The sequence below is a fragment of the Schistocerca americana genome, chromosome 1 (assembly GCF_021461395.2).
Source record: "Schistocerca americana isolate TAMUIC-IGC-003095 chromosome 1, iqSchAmer2.1, whole genome shotgun sequence".
NCBI lineage: Eukaryota > Metazoa > Arthropoda > Insecta > Orthoptera > Acrididae > Schistocerca > Schistocerca americana.
The window spans coordinates 418,317,990-418,341,169 of record NC_060119.1 but is presented as its reverse complement, the minus strand read 5'-3'; the positions used below and the strand labels follow the sequence as shown (position 1 = coordinate 418,341,169).

The 23,180-nt window shown below is 41.6% G+C and overlaps 1 protein-coding gene across 1 annotated transcript in view; it reads right to left on the bottom strand.

The window, feature by feature from the left end:
• LOC124623271 (CLIP domain-containing serine protease 2-like) overlaps positions 1–23,180 on the bottom strand; it is a 60,626-nt gene that overhangs the window by 33,048 nt on the left and 4,398 nt on the right. The window contains exon 2 of the mRNA XM_047149025.1: positions 3,930–4,188. Coding sequence (XP_047004981.1) covers positions 3,930–4,188 — 259 coding nt within the window. The remainder of the gene's footprint in view (positions 1–3,929; positions 4,189–23,180) is intronic.

Sequence of the window (23,180 nt, the reverse complement as noted above, 5' to 3'; positions counted from 1 at the left end):
TATTAATATTAAATGAGTCCCTTATTTCAGCTGAGTGGTACATCAGGTGTTCTCAAAACAAGATCGACTGTTCCGATATGGGATACTTATAGCAATGTTGCACTAGTCGGTTTTTATACATTTGTACCTCCAAATATTACACAAAAAGGAAAATGAATTATATTATGATGGAGAAACAACAGAAATTTCGGTAGGTCAACAGTGTTTAAAAAGTTTAAAAAAATTTTTCATGCACAAAAGCCAAATTTTTACAGCAAAGTAGATGAAATTTTAAATAGAACAACATTAAATTATATATGGATATAAGAGGCTGTATTATAAGTATGCTTGGATTTAGTGGTGAATCAATTGAAGTTAATAAAAAGCTGTTGCTAATGGCATGTCTAACTTTATTCCACTGAAATTAATAGAAGCTTAATTTAACTTATGAAATGTCTTTAAAGCATGCTGATCATTTTCATCAAGAAGCTAATCTTACTGCTTTATACAAGCCTAATGCTGAAGTTGGTGTACCGCTAATTCATGAAACGCATTATCATGTATACATTACAATTTTTGGTCCTATTCAGGATTTAGAGATAACTGTAACTGATAAAAATAATCATTTGATTGATTTCAGTGGTGCTACTGTAACAGCTGTTCCACAAATGGTTTAATAAATTTTTATCTTTAATAAATACTGAACAAAATAGAGAGCTATCAGATTTACTCATTTCCTGTTAATGAAAAGATTTAAAATAACCTAAATCTGCCAACAACACCATAGAGATCAATATAAGTATTGGAAGTGGTTGCATTCATTCTACTCATACTCAGCTATACATGAGGATTAGTATTTTTTGAGCAGATTGTTGAGATTATCCTCATATCTTGTAAAATTCAATAAAAATCGCTTGACAACTGTGTGGCAAAGCTGTTCGAGGTTATCACCTCAAATCTAGAATGGAACATTCTTTCATTTCCTTTTGTGTCCTTAAGTGATTCACTCTGTCTCTAGCCATTGAGTTAACTATAGCAAAGCTGAGTACTCAAGTATTTTAACGTAATTCAGTAATTATATCAATGTAAGTCCCTTCAAAGTTATTGAAAATTGCCCAACTATGTTATAAGTGTGTCTAAGAGAATGAATGCTGTAACTACTCAAAAACAACAATGAAGCTGTGTACTGCATTCAGTGACAAAATTCTGAATGATACACTTATGTATGTAGTCATGTACGGCAAGAAAAATTTAACATTCTGATACTTAGCATATAATTTTAAGTGAGACTTTCTAATCTTACTAAATCTTTAATTTATGTAAATGGAGGTTCTACTGAAGATGCTCAATAATGCATCTAATTTGTTTAAAACGATTAGTATGAAATAAATAATTTATATTACGTTGCTGGCTATGAAGATTTAAAAACAAGACATGGTGAAAAATTTGTGTGGAGTTTGATACTAAATTTAAAATTATTTTGACATATTGATACCTGGAATTAATTAGTGGTTGGGATTGTAAATTTTTTGAAGATGGAAATATTAAACACAGATATAAGGGAACGAAGAAACTTAGTAATAACGATATCAAATTTCACTATGTTTAGCTTTTAATTCAATTTTTCCAGTTTTTTCTTTCAGTTTGTGGGTGCTTTAGAAGACATTAACGAAATGTCTCCCAGTGTCCTCAATGTACTCACTTAGTAGTTACACCCTTACATGAAAGGTAAATGCAGCAAGACAAGTATTGCAGATAATACTGTGTGTATATCTTAAGATAGCTTAACACCCCATGTGTAAATATCCCAACTATGTTCACCCAACATTTGAGAATATGATCACTCAGTCACTTGCAACATACCTTACACATATTCTCAAATCTTATCTAACCTTCTTCTTGTTCACATGTTTCTCAAATCTAAGGTGTAAAGTAATCAGAAGATTGTAGCCGATTTATACATGAAAATTCGATTACTAAAAGGAATTTACTGGTTTTTTGTAAGTGAACGGATTTCGATGGCGTGATTCTTATGGTTGTGTTCACAAAGCCAGGCAGCCTTCTTTTGGTGAAGTCACTGTGCGTGCACGATTTACAATTAAACAATTCTTGACACTTTCACGGATAGAACAGAGTACACAGACAGCATTATCACTTCCTGAATGAAATAATCCTCACTGACTTGAAAATACTTTTATTCAAAGTGATGACCAGTTTCGTGTCAACTGAAGCCACATCGTCAGGTGATAGATTCCTATTTATCAACTCGGACCAGAAAGGTAACTGCCTTAGAGCCATTCTTCTTAATTCACATTAAGTTATTAGCACATATCACTTTAAAAGCTGTAGTCCATTGTTAAAACAACATGCTCGGCATTGTCCCATTCCCGATTGGACAACATCCGTTCTCTTCTAAACAGACCTCATTATGCCTGCTTACTTTAACTGTTATTACAAAACTAGCTATATGTAGCGATTTCCTACGACCAAAATCAGATTGAGAAAGAGAATTCTGATGAAAAAATACTGTGCCTGTCATGGTGGTGGCGATATAAGTTTTTGAGTTCTGTAGAAGATAAGCTGAACTCCACTGAGAAAATTTCAGAGATTGTTCAAGGGCATTATCTAATAGAGTACAATGGATGTGTAGTATCTGTTGGCTTATTAGAGAGTAGTTACATTTTGTTTGATTTTCGACCCCTCTGTGCCCTCCTCGGCCCACTACATTTACGTTTATATCACACAGCAAATAAGGTAAGTACTATGTGTATTATTTGAAAACAAACTTTTTCCATTCACTCATGATATCTGTTTTTGACGAAAGGAATGCTCACATTACTCTGCCTTGAAACTTGTACTCAGAAATACCTGGGATTTCCCATTCAGGCAGTGATAGTTGTACCTTAACAGTGATACACAACAGAATTGGTAACTGCAGCTATGAAGGGTTGGTCTGTATGTATGACATGTATGGATTCGCTGAAAGCAGTTGAAGAGTGCTGTGATGAGCTTCTCCACCAACTATGGGAAATGCCAACTCTGCATTCACCAACAATATACTTAGCACTGGAAACAGCTACAGACTGACCTGCTGTGTCACTTCACAATGCTGATGTACATCATTGTTCAGGTGCCTTGCAATTCTAATGCTGGCATTTCTGTACCTACATTTCATCAGGAATTTGTTGTAGACAATAATGACTCATTCAGAAGAAACTGTAATCGTGCAGTGAAGACTAGAGGAAAAGACTATTTGCACTTGAATAATACCTTCTTCGCAGTATACAGAAAGACGCGCGCTGTTCAGCATATTTCGTTTTCACTAGGCTTTCAGCAGAGTTATAATTTCTATCAAACCTAAGTTAACAGGTTTCCTTTTGACACACTCCTCCTATTGTATGCAGGAGTTCCTCACTTTAGTTCCGAAATTTTCTACGTAATTTCTGTTTTTTATTCATGTTATGTCACAAATTTTTCGTGTTTTATTGATTCTTTAATTCCTTTGTTTGCAAATTTTCTAATCAGCATTCTGTAAACTACGTACTGATTCGTTCCATAACCAAGTAGGTCTAGCTCGCACAGTCCGACGGATCCTGATAAATAAATTAATATTCGTAGTAGTACTCTCACATTTGAGATTTATATCACTTTCTTGTTTTTCTTTTGTACATTTTGGTGATCTTGTATTACAGGTTTGTCACCATTCTGATGGTATTATCACAGAATCAACGTTAACTAGTAGTAGGAAGCATAGTAAATCATATGTATGTTATTGCTTTGTAACAAGCCCCTGGAGAGTGTGGGTCCTTTAAAAGAAGACACACACAAAATTAGGCAGAGTAACCTCCAAACTTTTGGCGACAGATTTGGGATTCACCTTGTATGTAGTAATAACTGGCCACTGTAAGGAAAAACAAGATCAGAGGCAGGCAAGAGACAGCGTGACTCACATGGGCAGGAGCCACAGGTTGGGGTGACGCCAGATGGGACCCTCTGGCTGCGGCTGCGGCTCTGGCTGCGGCGGTGGCGGCATGTGTGGCTGCAGCTGTACCGGTGGTGGCCCACAACTGACGAAAATATAGTAGCCGTCCCTGCCACATATGAGGCTCTGCATCAGCTCAGCGAGGCCTGCGGGCCGTGGCTTAGAGTGCAGCAGTTGCACCAGCCAGCTGCACTCTGACACCCGCACGCACGGCGACTCGCACAACCCTGGGAGCATGGGCCACACTGTAGCACCACATGCCACTTTGGATATCTTAATAATATACATATCACTCCTATATCCACTCCATGTTTAGCTACAGAATTGTTTTTGGGGGTTTCATATACATAAAATGAACACTGTTTCAAACTACAGGAAAAGGTCATTATAATAATATCTAAAAGTAGTAACCATGCTCCCCATAAGGACCTGTTTAGACAGCTGTTATTTCTGACAGTAGCATAGGAGCACATATGGTATTGTTACATGAAGAAACATCCAGTGCCAATGATCAAGATGCAAGAGCCAGACTGAACTGAAATTTACCAAGATTCTTTATTTTCTTTTTCCTGGTCTTTGTGCCTTATCTGAATGGGCTCGGCATGTTAATTTTTGGATCTACTTCTGTATCTACGTGACTACTCTGCAATTCACTGTTAAACGTCTGGCAGTGCCCTCATCAAACCTCCTCCATGATATTTCTCTACCACTCCACTCTTGAACAGCAAGTGGAATAAATGAACACTAGAAACCTTCCCATGCAAGCTTTGATTTCACTTATTTTGTTACTGATGATCATTTCTCCTTATGCAGGTGCTTGCCAATAAACATTTACACATTGAAAGGAGAAAGTTGGTGGATGATGTTTCGAGATAACTCATTGCAAAAAGAAATGCCTTTGTTTCAATGAATGCCACCCCAACTCATGTATCATATCCATGGCACTATCTCCCCTACTTCACAGTAGTACAAAATCGACTAACCTTCTTTGAACTCGTTCAATATCCTCTGTCAGTCGTATCAGATATGGATACCACACTGAACACCAATATTGCAGAAGAGTACAGACAAGTACACTGTAGCCAATCTCTTTAGCAGACACGAGTAAGTAGGCAGTGACAGTTCCGTTGCAATCTACACTGCTGTAATATTTATACCTTCTTCTATGACATGATGCGCTATTGTCAGATTTCCCCCAATCTCCCTCTTTTACACATAGGTCAATTGCCCTACATATAAAATGGCGGGAAATTCAGAAGCTTTTGGAAAATTCAAAATTTGGTGAGAAATTCAAAATATCTCAGTTGTGCTACAAGGATTTCCCAACTCCTATAATATCACATCTATATCTACACGATAATCCGCAAGGCACCTAATGGTGTGTGGCGGAGGGTACTTATCGTACCTCTAACTGAGCCCTCCAATCCTGTTCCACTCGCGAATAGAGCGTGGGAACGACGATTGTCGATAAGCCCCTGTATTGGCTCTAATTTCTCGAATTTTCTGCTTGTGGTCACTACAAAAGACGTATGTGGTGGGAAAAAATATCTTGTCCGACCCTTCCCGAAAACTGCTTTCTCGAAATGTCAATAGCAGCGCCTGCTAAATGATCCTGTAACGAAACTAGCCGCACTTCATTGGCTTTTCCCTCACTCTCTCTGTCTCTCTCTCTCTCTCTCTCTCTCTCTCTCTCTCTCTCTCTCTGCTTCTATCAGTCAGTCCGACGTGGTGGGGAGTCCATATAAATGAAAAATACCCAAGTATCGGTCGAACAAGCGCCTTGTAAGCCACTTCCTTCTTGGATGAGTTACATTTCCTTAAGATTCTTCCTATGAATCTGAGTCTGTCATCTGCTTTTCTCACTACTTGTTTAATGTGGTCATCCCACTTAAGATCGTTCTGGATAGTTACTTATAGTCATTTTACGATAGATACTGTTCCCAGCGGTTTGTCATCAACAGTGTAGCTGTACAGTTGTGGATCTGTGTTTCTATGTATGTGCAATATGTTACAGTTATTTAAGTTCAGGGTGAACTGCCAGAGCCTGCACGATTCATCAGTTCTCTAGAGGGCATTGTATAAATGTTACTATCTTCTGTCGCTGCTATTTTGTTATAGACAACTACATCACCTACAAACAGCCTTAAAGAGCATCCAACGCTTTCTACTACATCATTTATATACTTTAGCAGCAGCAGACGAGTGACATTTCCTTCAGATAGTCCGGAAATTACCTTTACATCTGTCGATTTTGTTCGGTTAAGGGCGACGTGTAGAGATCTACCTGGCAGGAAGTCTTGAACCCAGTCGTAAATCTGCTCCGATACTCGACAAGCTCTTATTTTTGTCAGTAAATGGAAGTGCCGGACGCTGTCGAATGTCTTCCTGAAATCAAGGAACATGGCGGCAATCTGAGCGCCAATGTCGACGGCGCTGTGGATCTCATGGAGCAACAGAGCGAGCTGAGTTACGTAGGGTCTCTGTTTCCGGAATCCATACCGATTTTTATAGAGGAGAGTTTCATTCTCCAGAAACGTCAATTCTTGAGCATAAAACACGTTCCATAATTTAATTATGCAACGGATTGACGTCAACGACATAGGTCTATAATTGTCTAACTGTGTGTATCTGTCCTACGGCCCCTCTTAAAAACAGGAATGACCCGCGTTTCCTTTCAGCCACTAGGTCCACTTCGTTGCTCAATCGATCTACGATAAATTACTGCTAGAAGGGGAATAAATTCTTTTGCGTAATCTTTGTAGAATCTTAGAGGCATCTCATTTGGTCCTGACGCTTTCCACTACTAAGTGACTGTAATTGTTTTTCTGTTTACACTGTGGTAGTAGGCCTGTTGCTCTCAGAACAGATTTTTGCGACATTAAATAATAAAAATTGGGGCATTGGCCTGCTAGCGCAAATTCAAAAACATCCAAAAAGCCAATCTGGGACACTGGCCCAACATACGCACCCGTCGGTCGATGGCAGGCAGATGCGATCAGCGCTCAACCATACCAAGGCATGAGCACCTTCTCTCACTCAACCTTGCGTGGCCCCACCCACTGCTGGTGTTAGCTGGGGATTCAGGGACACTGCACACATTCCAGCAATTCAGCTGTCTAACGCGAACAGCAGAATGGCAGTTCTGATACCTGCCACTAGTACACTGCTTATGAGAACTCTGTAGTCGCAACTTGCGTGACGTGAGATGAAATGGTAGTGAAATCTGAAAACGCACAAACACCAGTTCTACAGCCCACACTGAAAAACGGCGAATAATTAAGAATTCAGGTCAGTTGAAAATTGTCTATAATTTTCATATACGTTCTGCAAGGAAATTAAAAACAAATATAAAAGTTAAGATGCACAGTCATCATCTTGGGGTGGGGGGATCACACTTGTGCAGTGACACAGCAGTTCAGATACTATGTTTGTAAAACCGTGCGGCTACCAACCGCGGCAATATCATTTGCTAACAAGGTTGGATACATGCGGAATAGTAATTGCCGCATTGAATCATCAAGTAAATTTTATGCTGAAATCAACGAATATTGTATCAACTAAATATGCACCTAAGGAAGTGAATTTCGCGTCATACCTGGTCCATACCGTTATACTTCGTCTGGGCTATAAACAGCTTTTAGTTTCATTCATTGCGTACTGTAGTGTGTCATCTTGGCATTTGTCACTGTCAGTTATACTTGGAAAAAAATGTGCTATCATCAATATGCATCTCACTAACCAACGCACTGAAATCGAAAATCTCGACAGATATACAGCATATATGTGCAAAGCAGCAGCTTTTGACGTTTTAACTTAACTGTATGCTGCTGATATTGTACTAATATCATAAACAGTACGCAACACAGCACTGGCTCATCCCGAACTGTGTCAGAGCTACTTCCAAGCATATTATTAGAGAAATATATGCATTACACTCTGAGGCAAATGTAGCACGATTCCTCCCTTGTACTTAGTGTCATTACATAGGACGACTGATTCTATAATCAGACGAATTTCTAGGAAAGAACTATACCTATGGTTTCTGGCCGATGAGCCGAGACAACTAGAAAGTAAACCACTGAAAATATTCATAAGGTAACTGACGATCACAAGACGAATGTATCTCAGATACACGGAAAATCTGAACCATTCATTTGCTGATTAATGACAAAATAGTAACCATGAATATTTCAGAGCTGAACTTATTAGGAAGAGGAAACATGGATACATCATCACGCTAAAAACTCCAAGTAAAACTCAAAACAGAAGAAGGTTGGAGAGAATACTCCTATGAAGACGAGACTGTTTATCTGTTGCTAAGGTGATGAACACAGAATTTTGGGATCTGTGGATAAGTGGGCATGTTTCAAACTAAAAATTCAGAAGTTTGGGATTCAATATTTATTGAGTCCTGAAATTGTTGTCCCACTTATCGCTTCTTTAACTTTTCGCAATGACACGTGTACGTGGGAAAATGCTGAATATATTGCGCATACATAGGAAAAGAAGTCCACTACTGTACAGCTACACTATTGATGACAAACAGTTGGAGACAGCGTAACTATCCAGAGGGACCTTTAGTGGAATGACCACATAAAACAGATAGTGGGAAAAGCAAACACAAGACTCAGATTCATCGTAAATGTAACTCACCTACGAAGGAAGCTGCTTCTAAGGCGCTTGATCGCCCCATTCTTGAGTATTGTTCGTCTGTCTGGCACCCCTATCAGGTAGGACTGATAGAGGAGATAGAGAAAGTCCAACGAAGAGCGGAGCGTTTTGTCACAGGATCCTTTAGCTGGCGAGAGAGCGTTACAGAGATGCTAAACAAACTCCACAGGCAGACGTTACAAGAGAGACGTTGTACATCACGGAGACATTTACTACTGAAATTTCGAGACAGCACTTTTCAGTAGGAGTCAGACAACACATTACTCCCCCCCACCCCACTCCTCCCAATATACATCTCATGTATTGACAATGAGGAGAAAATGCGAGAAATTAGAGCCAGTACATAGGCTTACCGACAATCATTCTTCCCACGCACTATACGCGAGTGGAACAGGGTTGGAGAGATCAGATAGTGGTACGGAAAGTACCCTTCGCCATACACCATTAGGTGGCTTGCGGAGTATGATGTAGATGTAGATGTAGATTTAGATGTCGCCAGACCATCATCCTTTGGCTGCTGGGCTAATTTAATTTTTTTTAAGTTTTTGTTACAACGCGGTAGTTGCGTGCTCGGAGCGGAATGATGCGGTCTTCCGACTTCCGTTTCAGCTGCGGCAGGCGCGCATCCACAAGCTGAATGGTTGGCTCGTACAAGTTGGCCGCACGGAGCTGTTTTTCCTCGCGTGGCCGGCTACAGGAACTGGTTCCACGAAAACCGTGCACCTAAGGTCCTTGACCTTTCTTCAGCTGTCTGTTGTTATCGTCTTCATCTGGTGTCATCAACATAATCTGCCATACCCTTCGAGCAAACAAAATACGCAAGTTCAACATCGACACACTTGTAAATTTCTAAACAATTTTGTGAAGAATTACCAGATTTCTTCTTTTTAAACTAAAACAACTTTACATGAGGAAGTAGTTAATACAGAATTTTCCGTTTTCTATCACGCTAGTAATTACCGACTTGCTACACATATAAGCCCTGACATGTTAGTGGTTCGCCACTCAAAAAAATTCACCCAACTGAAAGACGCCGTTGAGAAACCATTTATCTTTTGATTCTAGGTTTTTCGTTGTATTGTACTGCGAAAACTTTTCCGTTTCGATCCCTTTTACCATCCTCGTATGGAAAATTTGTATTTCTCAAGTACTGTCACCGATGGATGCGGGAAATTCTTCTCTGTGGTTGTAACATGATTAATTCTTAAACGATGTCAATATGGGTTCCGACAACGTCGAGGTGTGGCCAACGGTAGAATTCATGGGCCTACTTATTGGTTACTTACGACGTGAATTTTGCAGAACAGAATACTAGCTGTTGTCTGTTGAACACCATTGTTTCAAATCCTTTGTTTACCTGTTTGCTTCGCAACAGTTGCATACAGGGTGTTACAAAAAGGTACGGCCAAACTTTCAGGAAAATTCCTCACACACAAAGAAAGAAAATATGTTATGTGGACATGTGTCCGGAAACGCTTACTTTCCATGTTAGAGCTCATTTTATTACTTCTCTTCAAATCACATTAATCATGGAATGGAACACACAGCAACAGAACGTACCAGCGTGACTTCAAAGACTTTGTTACAGCAAATGTTCAAAACGTCCTCCGTTAGCGAGGATACATGCATCCACCCTCCGTCGCATGGAATTCCAGATGCGCTGATGCAGCCCTGGAGAATGGCGTATTGTATCACAGCCATCCACAATACGAGCACGAAGAGTCTCTACATTTGGTACCGGGGTTGCGTAGACAAGAGCTTTCAAATGCCCCCATAAATGAAAGTCAAGAGGGTTGAGGTCAGGAGAGCGTGGAGGCCATGGAATTGGTCCGCCTCTACCAATCCATCGGTCGCCGAATCTGTTGTTGAGAAGCGTATGAACACTTCGACTGAAATGTGCAGGAGCTCCATTGTGCATGAACCATATGTTGTGTCGTACTTGTAAAGGCACATGTTCTAGCAGCACAGGTCCAGTATCCCGTATGAAATCATGATAACGTGCTCCATTGAGCGTAGGTGGAAGAACATGGGGACCAATCAAGACATCACCAACAATGCCTGCCCAAACGTTCACAGAAAATCTGTGTTGATGACGTGATTGCACAATTGCGTGCGGATTCTAGTCAGCCCACACATGTTGATTGTGAAAATTTATAATTTGATCACGTTGGAATGAAGCCTCATCCGTAAAGAGAACATTTGCACTGAAATGAGGATTGACACATTGTTGGATGAACCATTCGCAGAAGTGTACCCGTGGAGGCCAATCAAATGCTCATAGTGCCTGCACACGCTGTACATGGTACGGAAACAACTGGTTCTCCCGTAGCACTCTCCATACAGTGACGTGGTCAACGTTACCTTGTACAGCAGCAACTTCTCTGACGCTGACATTAGGGTTATCGTCAACTGCACGAAGAATTGCCTCGTCCATTGCAGGTGTCCTCGTCGTTCTAGGTCTTCCCCAGTCGCGAGTCATAGGCTGGAATGTTCCGTGCTCCCTAAGACGGCGATCAATTGCTTCGAACGTCTTCCTGTCGGGACACCTTCGTTCTGGAAATCTGTCTCGATACAAACGTACCGCGCCACGGCTATTGACCCGTGCTAATTCATACATAAAATGGGCATCTGCCAACTCCACATTTGTAAACATTGCACTGGCTGCAAAACACGTGATGAACACTAACCTGTTGATGCTACGTACTGATGTGCTTGATGCTAGTACTGCAGAGCAATGAGTCGCATGTCAACACAAGCACCGAAATCAACATTACCGTCCTTCAATGGGGCCAACTGGCGGTGAATCGAGGAAGTACAGTACATACTGACGAAACTAAAATGAGCTCTAACATGGAAATTAAGCGTTTCCGGACACATGTCCACAAAACATCTTTTCTTTATTTGTGTGTGAGTAATGTTTCCTGAATGTTTGGTCGTACCTTTTTGTAACACCCTGTATATGTAGGTCGATCTCTAGACGCTTCAGCTGCTCCCCTACGTCAGTGTCTGTCACCCTCACTGCTGCCTGTGCAACAGGTAGTAGTGCACAGTAGACTGTGCCTGCGTGGTTAATAACACACACTTTCTCCTCTCCAGTAATACCCCATTTACGAACTGTGTGTGTGACACAGAGAGAGAGAGAAAGGGGGGGGGGGGGATAGATAACGCACATGCCCATCAATGACTCGAGAGCGATGGTTATCTATGGTTTCTGCGTACTCGTGCTTACGCTGGCGCTTCAGGCAGTACAACTTTCAGAGTAATTCTCTTTTGAACTTTCTGCCTGTGTGATAAAAATTGAGTCTTAGGGTTTTTGTACAGAACTAGCCTGCCTTTTCGGTGAGGGTTTCTACGGAGTTGTAGAAAAAAACTTAAAACATTGCTCACAAAAGCAGCCATAAAGGAAGCTCCGAATTTCCATAGCAAAGCTTTTCGAAGTCTTGGCAAATTTTGACCACGCTTTTTAAAATGATTGGCGCACACACATTGTGTACAAGCTGGCTTCGGACGCGAAAAGTGAAAGTGAGCTGTTATTTCACACTGCTTTCCATTTATTTTTCATATAAATGCGAATAACCTAAAACTAGCACCGCAAATGTTGCGGAAATGGAATGTGCTACCGATATGCGGTTTTCACAGAATTGATGGGTAGTCAAGGGCTCATATTGTTAGCAAATCTCCAGAGAGTAATAATAATAAGAAAGGGTGTTGTTTTGGCAAAAATACTCTCTTTAATTGTAACAATGTCTGTTGACATTAACAAACTAAAAGTAGGGTTTTTTGCAGGCGTCTAGTGCGAGTCATTTATGAGATATTGTATTTTGGAAATTTCCAATACCGATACTTCTTTGTTCCATTCAAACTGCGTAGTTGCTAGGTAGGATGTTGTTATGTTTGCTTGCAGTATGCTAGTGTACTCCTTGGGTGCATTGCTACTTGCTATTTACTTGGTGTGTGACAGTCCAAGCAGGGGGCTTAGGGTGGCAATGGAATTTAGCAGTGTAGAAGGAACCGACACGCTCATGGGGTGTGGAGAGTGTAGGAAGAATGCAGTTCGTTCTTCTACGGTGTATGCAGCAGGATACCACAATAAATGTCAACGATCTTGTCAATTATTTATCAATTTCTTCAACTAGTTACGTGTAAGTGCTAGTGTAACACCTAGACTACGTAACAGAAGTGAACAAACGACGACAGAAGAGGGGGAAATTAATGTTCTTGCGGCTGTTGCGGTTGATCCACATGTCAGGTCCATCGCAATTGGACGAAGAAGTGGCATTAGACAGCAAAGTGTCTCATGCATATATAGGTTCCATCCCAAACACATCGCTCTCTATCAAGAGCTGCATGGAAACCATTACGAGAATCGTGTTAACTTCTGTACGTCAGGATACTTCAGATGTTTCATGTACCTTGTTTCCTGATGAAGTCATATGTCCCAACTATGGCCAACTAAACCGCTGAAACATACACTATTGGTTTATTGACAATTTCCGTTGGCTTCGTCAGGTGGAACGTCAACGTCCATGGAGTGTAAACATGTGGTGTGAGATAGTGAACCATGAGCTCAAAAGCCGACTTTTCATAGACGTAACATTGAAAGCGAAAAACTATCGAAGCCTCCTAACAGACCATATTCGACGGATGTTAGACGACGTTCCTCTGCGTGATGGCTGTTCAGCTCGTAGTGTACAAAGTACTACAGCATGTCTTCACGAATTGTTTCCGGATCTTTAGAATTGACGCAGTGGACCTGCAACTTGACTGGCCTGGTCCACGGATTTGACGCCTATAGACATTTTTCTGTGGCGAAAGCTGAAAGACGCTGTCTAAAATTACATACTAACTACAATCGATAATATGCAACAACGTATTACAGCAGTCTGCTCGGAAATATCCGCTGAAATGCTAGCACGTATGCAGCAGTCGTTCCATACCAGAGGGGAAGCGTGTATTGCGGCTGTCTTTGGTTATTTTGAATACATTCTGTGATGGTCAATTGTCTCGTTACTGGTCAGAATCTACATAACTAGTATATGCACTTTGGCTGTTCTTCAGTGTGTGCTACGACAGGTATATAGAGGACTTTTACCCACATTATCCTCGAGAACAGAACTATTATATCTTCAAGTAATCTCAAGTTTCCCCAGAGGTTTTATATTCTTGTACATAAAGGAGCTTTTCTGATGATGGGACATTTGCATATCAGAACATGTGAAATTAACTGCAAAAACTCTTCGCTATGTATATAAGTTACAAGTCAGATATATGCCTACCGCGACAGCTCAAGGTAACAGTTTAGCACCGGGATGACGTTGATTGTGAAATGTAGGAAACCATTAAAACTAATTACTAAACGACAAGAACAAGAAGAGAAACTATAGGTACAGCAAGAGTCGTGTCATATACGGTACCACATATAGCAGTAATAATCTGTCACTGAAAGCACAGTATAGTGCAGTCAATCTGCTACTTCAAAGTTTTGTTCTTTATGCGTACTAGAATCTGAGGATGACAATGGAAGTTGCGAAGCGATGGATTGGTTAAGTGCATAACCGTTTCTCAACGTCAATAAATACTTTTCAACATTTAAATTAGAATTACATCACATGAAGTACGTAATATGTTGATGAATGGATTAAAAACGTAAAACATCATGTTATTCTTGAAATTGTCGCACCAAAAGCCTTTTTCTTGGAAGAAGTAGTAACTGCTGCTTCACAGCAGTTCGTTTATTTATCAGTTGCTTTAGAGTTGGTCAAAATTTAAAATCTTAAATCTGCAACGTTAGAGACGCCTACCTCCAGATTCGAGTTTCACTGTTAGTCACGAAAGTGTTGAATTATTTATCGAATTGTCCTGTATAACTGAAAACATTATCAAAGCCACCCTGTAACGAGTTACAAGCTTCATGGGTGAGTAATAATTACTCGAATTAACTATTAATTTAACTTCATAGAACAAGAAAGAAGTGATGATCTAAGTGGTATAATGACAGCTTCACTGTATGGGTCCTGTGGAACTAGATGTCAATGGAGAATTGCAGAACTAGCTATGGTTCCTAAAAGAGTCAGTATGAATCAGCCAATGGATGCTCTATCACAGTTTAGATGTTAGTCGAAATGTTGCTTTAGATGTAACTGTCACTAGACTGCAAGAGTCAACTATAGCTGACAACTTGTCATTCTAGAACTTATCGCATAGATTATATACTACCTGGCCAAACAAACAACTACCACTGTATGTGTAATGTACACCCATGCTCATAATTTAAGGATAATTGCAGAATGTGGTGCCACACAACATGGCACTACACAAAACTGGCGCTAATAATGTTTAATGTGTGTGAAATCCTATGGGACTTAACTGCTAAGGTCATCAGTCCCTAAGCTTACACACTACTTGACCTAAATTATCCTAAGGACAAACACACACACCCATGCCCGATGGCGCTAATAGCATAGGCCCAAAGGGAACGCACACGACACAGATCTGTAAGTCCCCGGTATTGGTGATAAGTTGGGAAAACAGTCCCGAAACACATGTGCTACAAAACGCCACTGTCTCCTGCGCATGTACCCCGACATCTGCATGGGATATGATCACCATGCACACGTACACAGGCCGCACAACGGGTTGGCATACTCTGGATCAGGTAGTCCAGCAGCAGCTGAGGTATAGTTTCCCATTCTTGCACCAGTGCCTGTCGGAGCTCCTGAACTGTCGTAGGGATTTGAAGACGTGCAGCGCTACGTCGACCGAGAGCATCCCAGACGTGCTCGATGGGGTTTAGACCTGGAGAACAGTCAGGCCGCTCCATTCGCCTGATATCTTCTGTTTCAAGGAGTTCCTCCACGATGGCAGCTCGTTGGGTCTGTGCGTTATCATCCATCAGGAGGAAGGTGGAGCCACTGAAACCATGAAAAGGCGGACATACTGGTGCAAAATGACGTCCCGATACACCTGACCTGTTACAGTTCCTCTCTCAAAGACATGTAGGGGAATACGTGCACCAATCATAATCCCACCCCACACCGTCAAACCACGACCTCCATACAGGTTCCTTTCAAGGACATTAAGGGGTTGGTATCTGGTTCCTCGTTCACGCCAGATGAAAACCTGGCGAGAATCACTGTTCAGACTATACCTGGACTCGTACGTGAACATAACCTGTGACCACTGTTCCAATGACAATGTACTGTGTTCTTGACACGAGCCTTAACGGGCTCTCTTGTGACCAGGCGTCATTGGAATGCACCTTGCGGGTCTCCGGCCGAATAAACCATGTCTGTTCAGTCGTCTGTAGACTGTGTGTCTGCAGACAACTGTTCCATTGGCTACGGTAAGGTCCCGAGCAAGGTTACCTGCAGTACTCCATGGCCGTCTGCGGGCGCTGATGGTGAGATATCGGTCTTCTTGTGGTGTTGTACACTGTGGACGTCCCGTACTGTAGCGCCTGGACACGTTTCCTGTCTGCTGTAATCGTTGCCATAATCTTGAGATAACACTTTGTGGCACACGGAGGGCCTTTGCTACGACCTGCTGTGTTTGACCAGCCTCCACTCGTCCTAGTATTCCACCCCTCATAACGTCATCAATGTGTGTTCTTTGAGCTATTTTCAACACACAGTCACCATTAGCACGTCTGAAAATATCTGTACACTTACTCGCTGCACCTTACTGTGACATGCACCAACACACCTCTGCCTATGGGGACTGCTGCCAGCGCCACCGTGCAACGACCTTAGGTCAAATGCATCGCATGGTCACACCTCGAGGTGATTTAAACCCGCAAACCGCCCACCAGAGCATTGTTTCACCATGTATCCGCATTATCCCTAATTTATGAGCATGAGTGTAGTTATGAGTCGAAAACACTTGAGATGAGAAACTTGCCAATGATTCCAGCACACCTTACAATTTGTCACCATATGTTTACAAGTTAACACAACGTTGGTGCTACTACACAAAATTAAGAATTATTTGACTCCTTTTCAATTCTTAGTTTGCTATTATAAAGTGGCGTATATGTCTCGACTTTATCTGCTGTGTACTTATGCTCCGTGCTCTTAGAGCCTACAAGAGTTGCTTCTATGTTCTGTTGTAAGAACTTAACACTACGTGTCCAGATAATAGCATTATTCAACGTTTTTGCTCTGAGGTATAATTTACGTACACAGTGCATGAAATCTGCTAAAAAGAGCTAGTATATCTTTATTTGTGGTTATCAAACTTAGTAAGTCCCTTACTTTGTGCGGTGGTCGTCGTGTGCTCTGGTTCTTGTCGTGTGCGAAGAGAACGAGGATTCATTACCGCGAGCACTTTCTTCTGAATGATGATGATTATGCTGATGATGTTTGGTTTGTGGTTTGTGGAGTGCTCATCAGCCACCGTACAAATTCCCAGTCTTTTCGCACTCCAATTTTTGCACAGTCCAATCTAGCCACTGTCCTGAATGATGATGATCATGAAATGATGCGAACAACACACACTCAGTCCCCGGGCAGAGAAAATTCCCAACCTGGCTGAGAATCGAGCCCCGGACCCCGCGTTCTTCTGAAGTTATCTTCGTGGGCCTCAGTTCCACCACAATTGCAGATGCTTTTAAATAATGTATTTTGACTATTTACGCTGTGTACCTGCGTAACAAAATGATACTGTCTCACAAGGAAACTCAACTATATTTGGACCTACGATAAATGAGAAACTAACACCTCGTCTGTCTGTACAAGAACTTCAAGCCGTTTCCGAAGCTGTATGTGATAGAAAGGCGACACGAGTTCTGCTGTATTCTGCGTTTGCTGCCTAATGGTGAAAAGATAGTACCAGGAATATCTAAACTACTTCAGGAGACACACCACTGACGCATTTATCACGAAACCTCACTGCACTTCCTGTCGAAGTTTCGCTCATTTGTAAACAAAGACGCTTGCACCGTCTTTTGGCAGTCTGCACTGTGTATGTGAAATATGTACTCATTAACTAGCTGTCAAAAGTCCACAAGCTCATAATATTATCTACTGGATAAATAAGCGTTTCAAGCATAATAAAGTTATTGGTTGCCGTTTGTCCCAGAGTTACATTATCACTAGACGGTTTTCCCTTTTTTCGGGGACATTCCTTATATCGTTGCTGTTTCGAGAGTAACCGGAGACGGTCTTCATGTACAGAAATAAATTTTTCGCATCTTTTATTTTAATCACGTTGTATCCGTTCCATTTTACTGTGCATGGGGCGAATGAAAGGATAAAGGTGTAATATTTCTTAGCTGATAGGAAAGCTATAAAACCCATCACTGGATAAAAGTTATGTAGTGGATCCCCCTGCGTTTTTTTTAGTCATTTATGCACGGTACATACGTGTTACACACACTTGTCCAATATCAAACTCAGATTTTCTGAATTTATCTTGCAATTTTAGTTTTACAACGAAACGAGCATGAAATATGGCAGAGTGAGTTAATATGGTGCGAACATAAATATTTAAGTTACGCTACAGATCAGTCTGTTACTACGACGAAACTAAAATTTGTTAGCTTTACAACTGACAACCACAATATCATCTTCCGACATAACTAGAACTCGGGCAACGCTACAAACAGTTACATGGCAACCAAGGTTTCTTATTGGAAAGGGGGAGGGGCTCCAATATAACACTTCATTCCATCTCTCCGCTGCAAGATGTGTATCAGACGTGTCATGCTTTCTGGCAGTGAAGTCAACTTGTTTTGGCCCTCAAAGGGAGATAGTTTACAATAAATGAACTCAGTTGTATTAGCAGACAGTACACGGGCTACACTAAACTATTGTACTTTCAGCTATCCATCTATCAATATAGTTTATACAGGGTGTTACAAAAAGGTACGGCCAAACTTTCAGGAAACATTACTCACACACAAATAAAGAAAAGATGTTTTGTGGACATGTGTCCGGAAACGCTTAATTTCCATGTTAGAGCTCATTTTAGTTTCGTCAGTATGTACTGTACTTCCTCGATTCACCGCCAGTTGGCCCCATTGAAGGAAGGTAATGTTGACTTCGGTGCTTGTGTTGACATGCGACTCATTGCTCTGCAGTACTAGCATCAAGCACATCAGTACGTAGCATCAACAGGTTAGTGTTCATCACGAACGTGTTTTGCAGTCAGTGCAATGTTTACAAATGCGGAGTTGGCAGATGCCCATTTTATGTATGGATTAGCACGGGTCAATAGCCGTGGCGCGGTACGTTTGTATCGAGACAGATTTCCAGAACGAAGGTGTCCCGACAGGAAGACGTTCGAAGCAATTGATCGGCGTCTTAGGGAGCACGGAACATTCCAGCCTATGACTCGCGACTGGGGAAGACCTAGAACGACGAGGACACCTGCAATGAACGAGGCAATTCTTCGTGCAGTTGACGATAACCCTAATGTCAGCGTCAGAGAAGTTGCTGCTGTACAAGGTAACGTTGACCACGTCACTGTATGGAGAGTGCTAAGGGAGAACCAGTTGTTTACGTACCATGTACGGCGTGTGCAGGCACTATGAGCATCTGATTGGCCCCCACGGGTACACTTCTGCGAATGGTTCATCCAACAATGTGTCAATCCTCATTTCAGTGCAAATGTTCTCTTTACGGATGAGGCTTCATTACAACGTGATCAAATTGCAAATTTTCACAATTAACATGTGTGGGCTGACGAGAATCCGCGCGCAATTGTGCAATCACGACATCAACACAGATTATCTGTGAACGTTTGAGCAGGCATTGTTGGTGATGTCTTGATTGGTCCCCATGTTCTTCCACCTACGCTCAATGGAGCACGTTATCATGATTTCACACGGGATACTGGACCTGTGCTGCTAGAACATGTGCCTTTACAAGTACGACACAACATATGGTTCATGCACGATGGAGCTCCTGCACATTTCAGTCGAAGTGTTCGCACGCTTCTCAACAACAGATTCGGCGACCGATGGATTGGTAGAGGCGGACCAATTCCATGGCCTCCACGCTCTCCTGACCTCAACCCTCTTGACTTTCATTTATGGGGGCATTTGAAAGCTCTTGTCTACGCAACCCGGGTATCAAATGTAGAGACTCTTCGTGCTCGTATTGGGGACGGCTGTGGAACCATACGCCATTCTCCAGGGCTGTATCAGCGCATCTGGGATTCCATGCGACGGAGGGTGGTTGCATGTATCCTCGCTAACGGAGGACGTTTTGAACATTTCCTGTAACAAAGTGTTTGAAGTCACGCTGGTACGTTCTGTTGCTGTGTGTTTACATTCCATGATTAATGTGATTTGAAGAGAAGTATTAAAATGAGCTCTAACATGGAAAGTAAGCGTTTCCGGACACATGTCCACGTAACATATTTTCTTTCTTTGTGTGTGAGGAATGTTTCCTGAAAGTTTAGCCGTACCTTTTTGTAACAGTCTGTATTTACTGCTATTGTTTCTGTGTTAGCATTACATCGTATGGTGGCTGTCAGCGTGTAGTAAAAAGTGAGTTAACTTCAGTGGAAGAGACTCACATCCCGGACATACGTGTGAGGCAAGAAACGACACACGATAAACGCGTTTTGAAAACATGTGACAGCACTGAACGGAAACTGCGAAGCGAGGCACCGGTGATAACGAAGCAGACAGCCTGCTAAAGCGGAGATACCGACTCTGAGTCGCACCTCGTGTACTGCCGAGAGCTGCCAATGTGGCTTCACTGTGTGAGAAGAAATGAGACTCAAATTTCTTTGTGTGTTTGCTGCTCATTTAAAATGTTTTAGGCGTAGACACTGAATGTCGGAATGTGATTAAAGTAATAACCTTCGAACGCTAAATATTTATCTAGCAATAATGCTTGAAACTCGTGCCATGTCAGGGAATTGGCTGCTGTGCTATTTTCGTTTAGAGTAAAATCTTCTTCTATTTGTTGTGTCTTTTTCCTCTCAGTGCATTGAAATCATCCTTCACGTACTAGTAGTTAGCAAAGGATATCTCCATTGCTTTTGACTATATTTCTGCTAATTTAAATTGTGTAACTGTATTGACTAAACCGTAAATCTCTTTAGCAATGTTTCACAAACTTTGTTGTTACTGTACGACCTATGTTTCGGGTTATAAGCTCATTTCCCAGTAACAACAGATTCTATGGATGGGAACCAAGCAAAGAAAAATACGTCAATTTCTTAGTCTATCGATTCTTGTTTTAAAGTATGAAAGTTATCCCCGTAGACAATTTTGACATAGTTACATACGTATTTTATCAAAGTAATTGAGATAGCGTTCCCAGTAACTTTGAATAAACGTAAGAAACATAATCAAGTTTACGAAACAATGGTAAAACTATGTTTCATTCAGTTAATACAACATACAGTGTTTCATCAAGGACTGCCAGGTTAGTCAATTATAACGATCTAATTATTTATGTGGCTCTATATCGCAGTATGTGCAACAATATTCTCTAATACTGATACCAATCGCCCTGCTCAGGAAAAAATAATCCTGTTAACATCTACATCTACATTTATACTCCGCAAGCCACCCAACGGTGTGTGGCGGAGGGCACTTAACGTGCCACTGTCATTACCTCCCTTTCCTGTTCCCCTCGCGTATGGTTCGCGGGAAGAACGACTGCCGGATAGCCTCCGTGTGCGCTCGAATCTCTATAATTTTACATTCGTGATCTCCTCGGGAAGTATAAGTAGGGGGAAGCAATATATTCGATACCTCATCTAGAAACGCACCCTCTCGAAACCTAGACAGCAAGCTACACCGCGATGCAGAGCACCTCTCTTGCAGAGTCTTCCACTTGAGTTTGCTAAACATCTCCGTAACGCTATAACGCTTACCAAATAACCCTGAGACGAAAGCGCAGCTCTTCGTTGGATCTTCTCTATCTCCTCTGTCAACCAGACCTGGTACGGATCCCACACTGATGAGCAATACTCAGGTATAGGTCGAACGAGTGTCTTGTAAGCCGCCTCCTTTGTTGATGGACTACAGTTTCTAAGGACTCTCCCAATGAATCTCAACCTGGCACACGCCTTACCAACAACTAATTTTATATGATCATTCCACTTCAAATCGTTCCGCACGCATACTCCCAGATATTTTACAGAAGTAACTGCTACCAGTGTTTGTTCCGCTATCATATAATCACACAATAAAGGATCCTTCTTTCTATGTATTCGCAATACATTACATTTGTCTATGTTAAGGGACAGTTGCCACTCCATGCACCAAGTGCCTATCCGCTGCAGATCTTCCTGCATTTCGCTACAATTTTCTAATGCTGCAACTTCTCTGTATACTACAGCATCATCCGCGAAAAGCCGCATGGAACTTCCGACACTATCTACTAGGTCATTTATATATATTGTGAAAAGCAATGGTCCCATAACACACCCCTGTGGCACGCCAGAGGTTACTTTAACGTCTGCAGACGTCTCTCCATTGAGAACAACATGCTTTGTTCTGTCTGCTAAAAACTCTTCAATCCAGCCACACAGCTGGTCTGATATTCCGTAGGCTCTTACTTTGTTTATTAGGCGACAGTGCGGAACTGTATCGAACGCCTTCCGGTAGTCAAGGAAAATGGTATCTACCTGGGAGCCGGTATTTAATATTTTCTGGGTCCCATGAACAAATAAAGCGAGTTGGGTCTCACACGATCGCTGTTTCCGGAATCCATGTTGATTCCTACAGATTAGATTGTGGGTTTCCAGAAATGACATGATGCGCAAGCAAGAAACATGTTTTAAAATTCTAGAACAGATCGATGTCAGAGATATAGGCCTAAAGTTTTGCGCATCTTTTCGACGACCTTTCTCGAAAACTGAAACTACCCGTGCCCTTTTCCAATCATTTGGAACCTTCCGTTCCTCGAGAGACTTGCGGTACACTTCTGTTAGAAGGGGGCAAGTTCTTTCGCAAGTCCAGAGAATTAACATCGCTGATCTTACTTTCGATATTTGGTATAGAAATAAAAGCAGTAGAAAATTTGTGGTCAGCTCACGTAGTGCAAGCATAAGATGTACAGAGTGAATGCACCAGGAATGGGGACAGTAGCGGCTGCCAACGGAACGGAAACCACAGAACCCTCTTGAGACGATTACTTGAAGCTGTTGGCATGCAAAAATACTAAAAAATCTTGAAAAGACTGTACTGATTTTGACGAACATAGATGCACTTGGCTATCAGTGCATTTACTTATAAAAATGAACAATAGCTTTTAACTTGGTTGCACTCACGTGTCTATCATTCGTTATTGGTTATACATAAGCGAACCTACTCTGATATCTGTCTTCGGCTGCTCGCATTCTCGCGCGAACTGAACCACTTGCTTTTATATGGCTTTCAGTATATACATTTACATGAAAACATTCAGCACGGTAGGAGTGCAGTGTGCCATTCGTCCGCTTCTTAACAGACACGGTAACAAACTGCAGTGGGAAAGAGAAACACTTATCAATTACAAGAGGAATTTATGCTCCGGTCAACAAGCCTTTGCATCTGAATAAGGAAAGATATACAAGGTGTTCGAACATTTCCATTACAAACATCTAG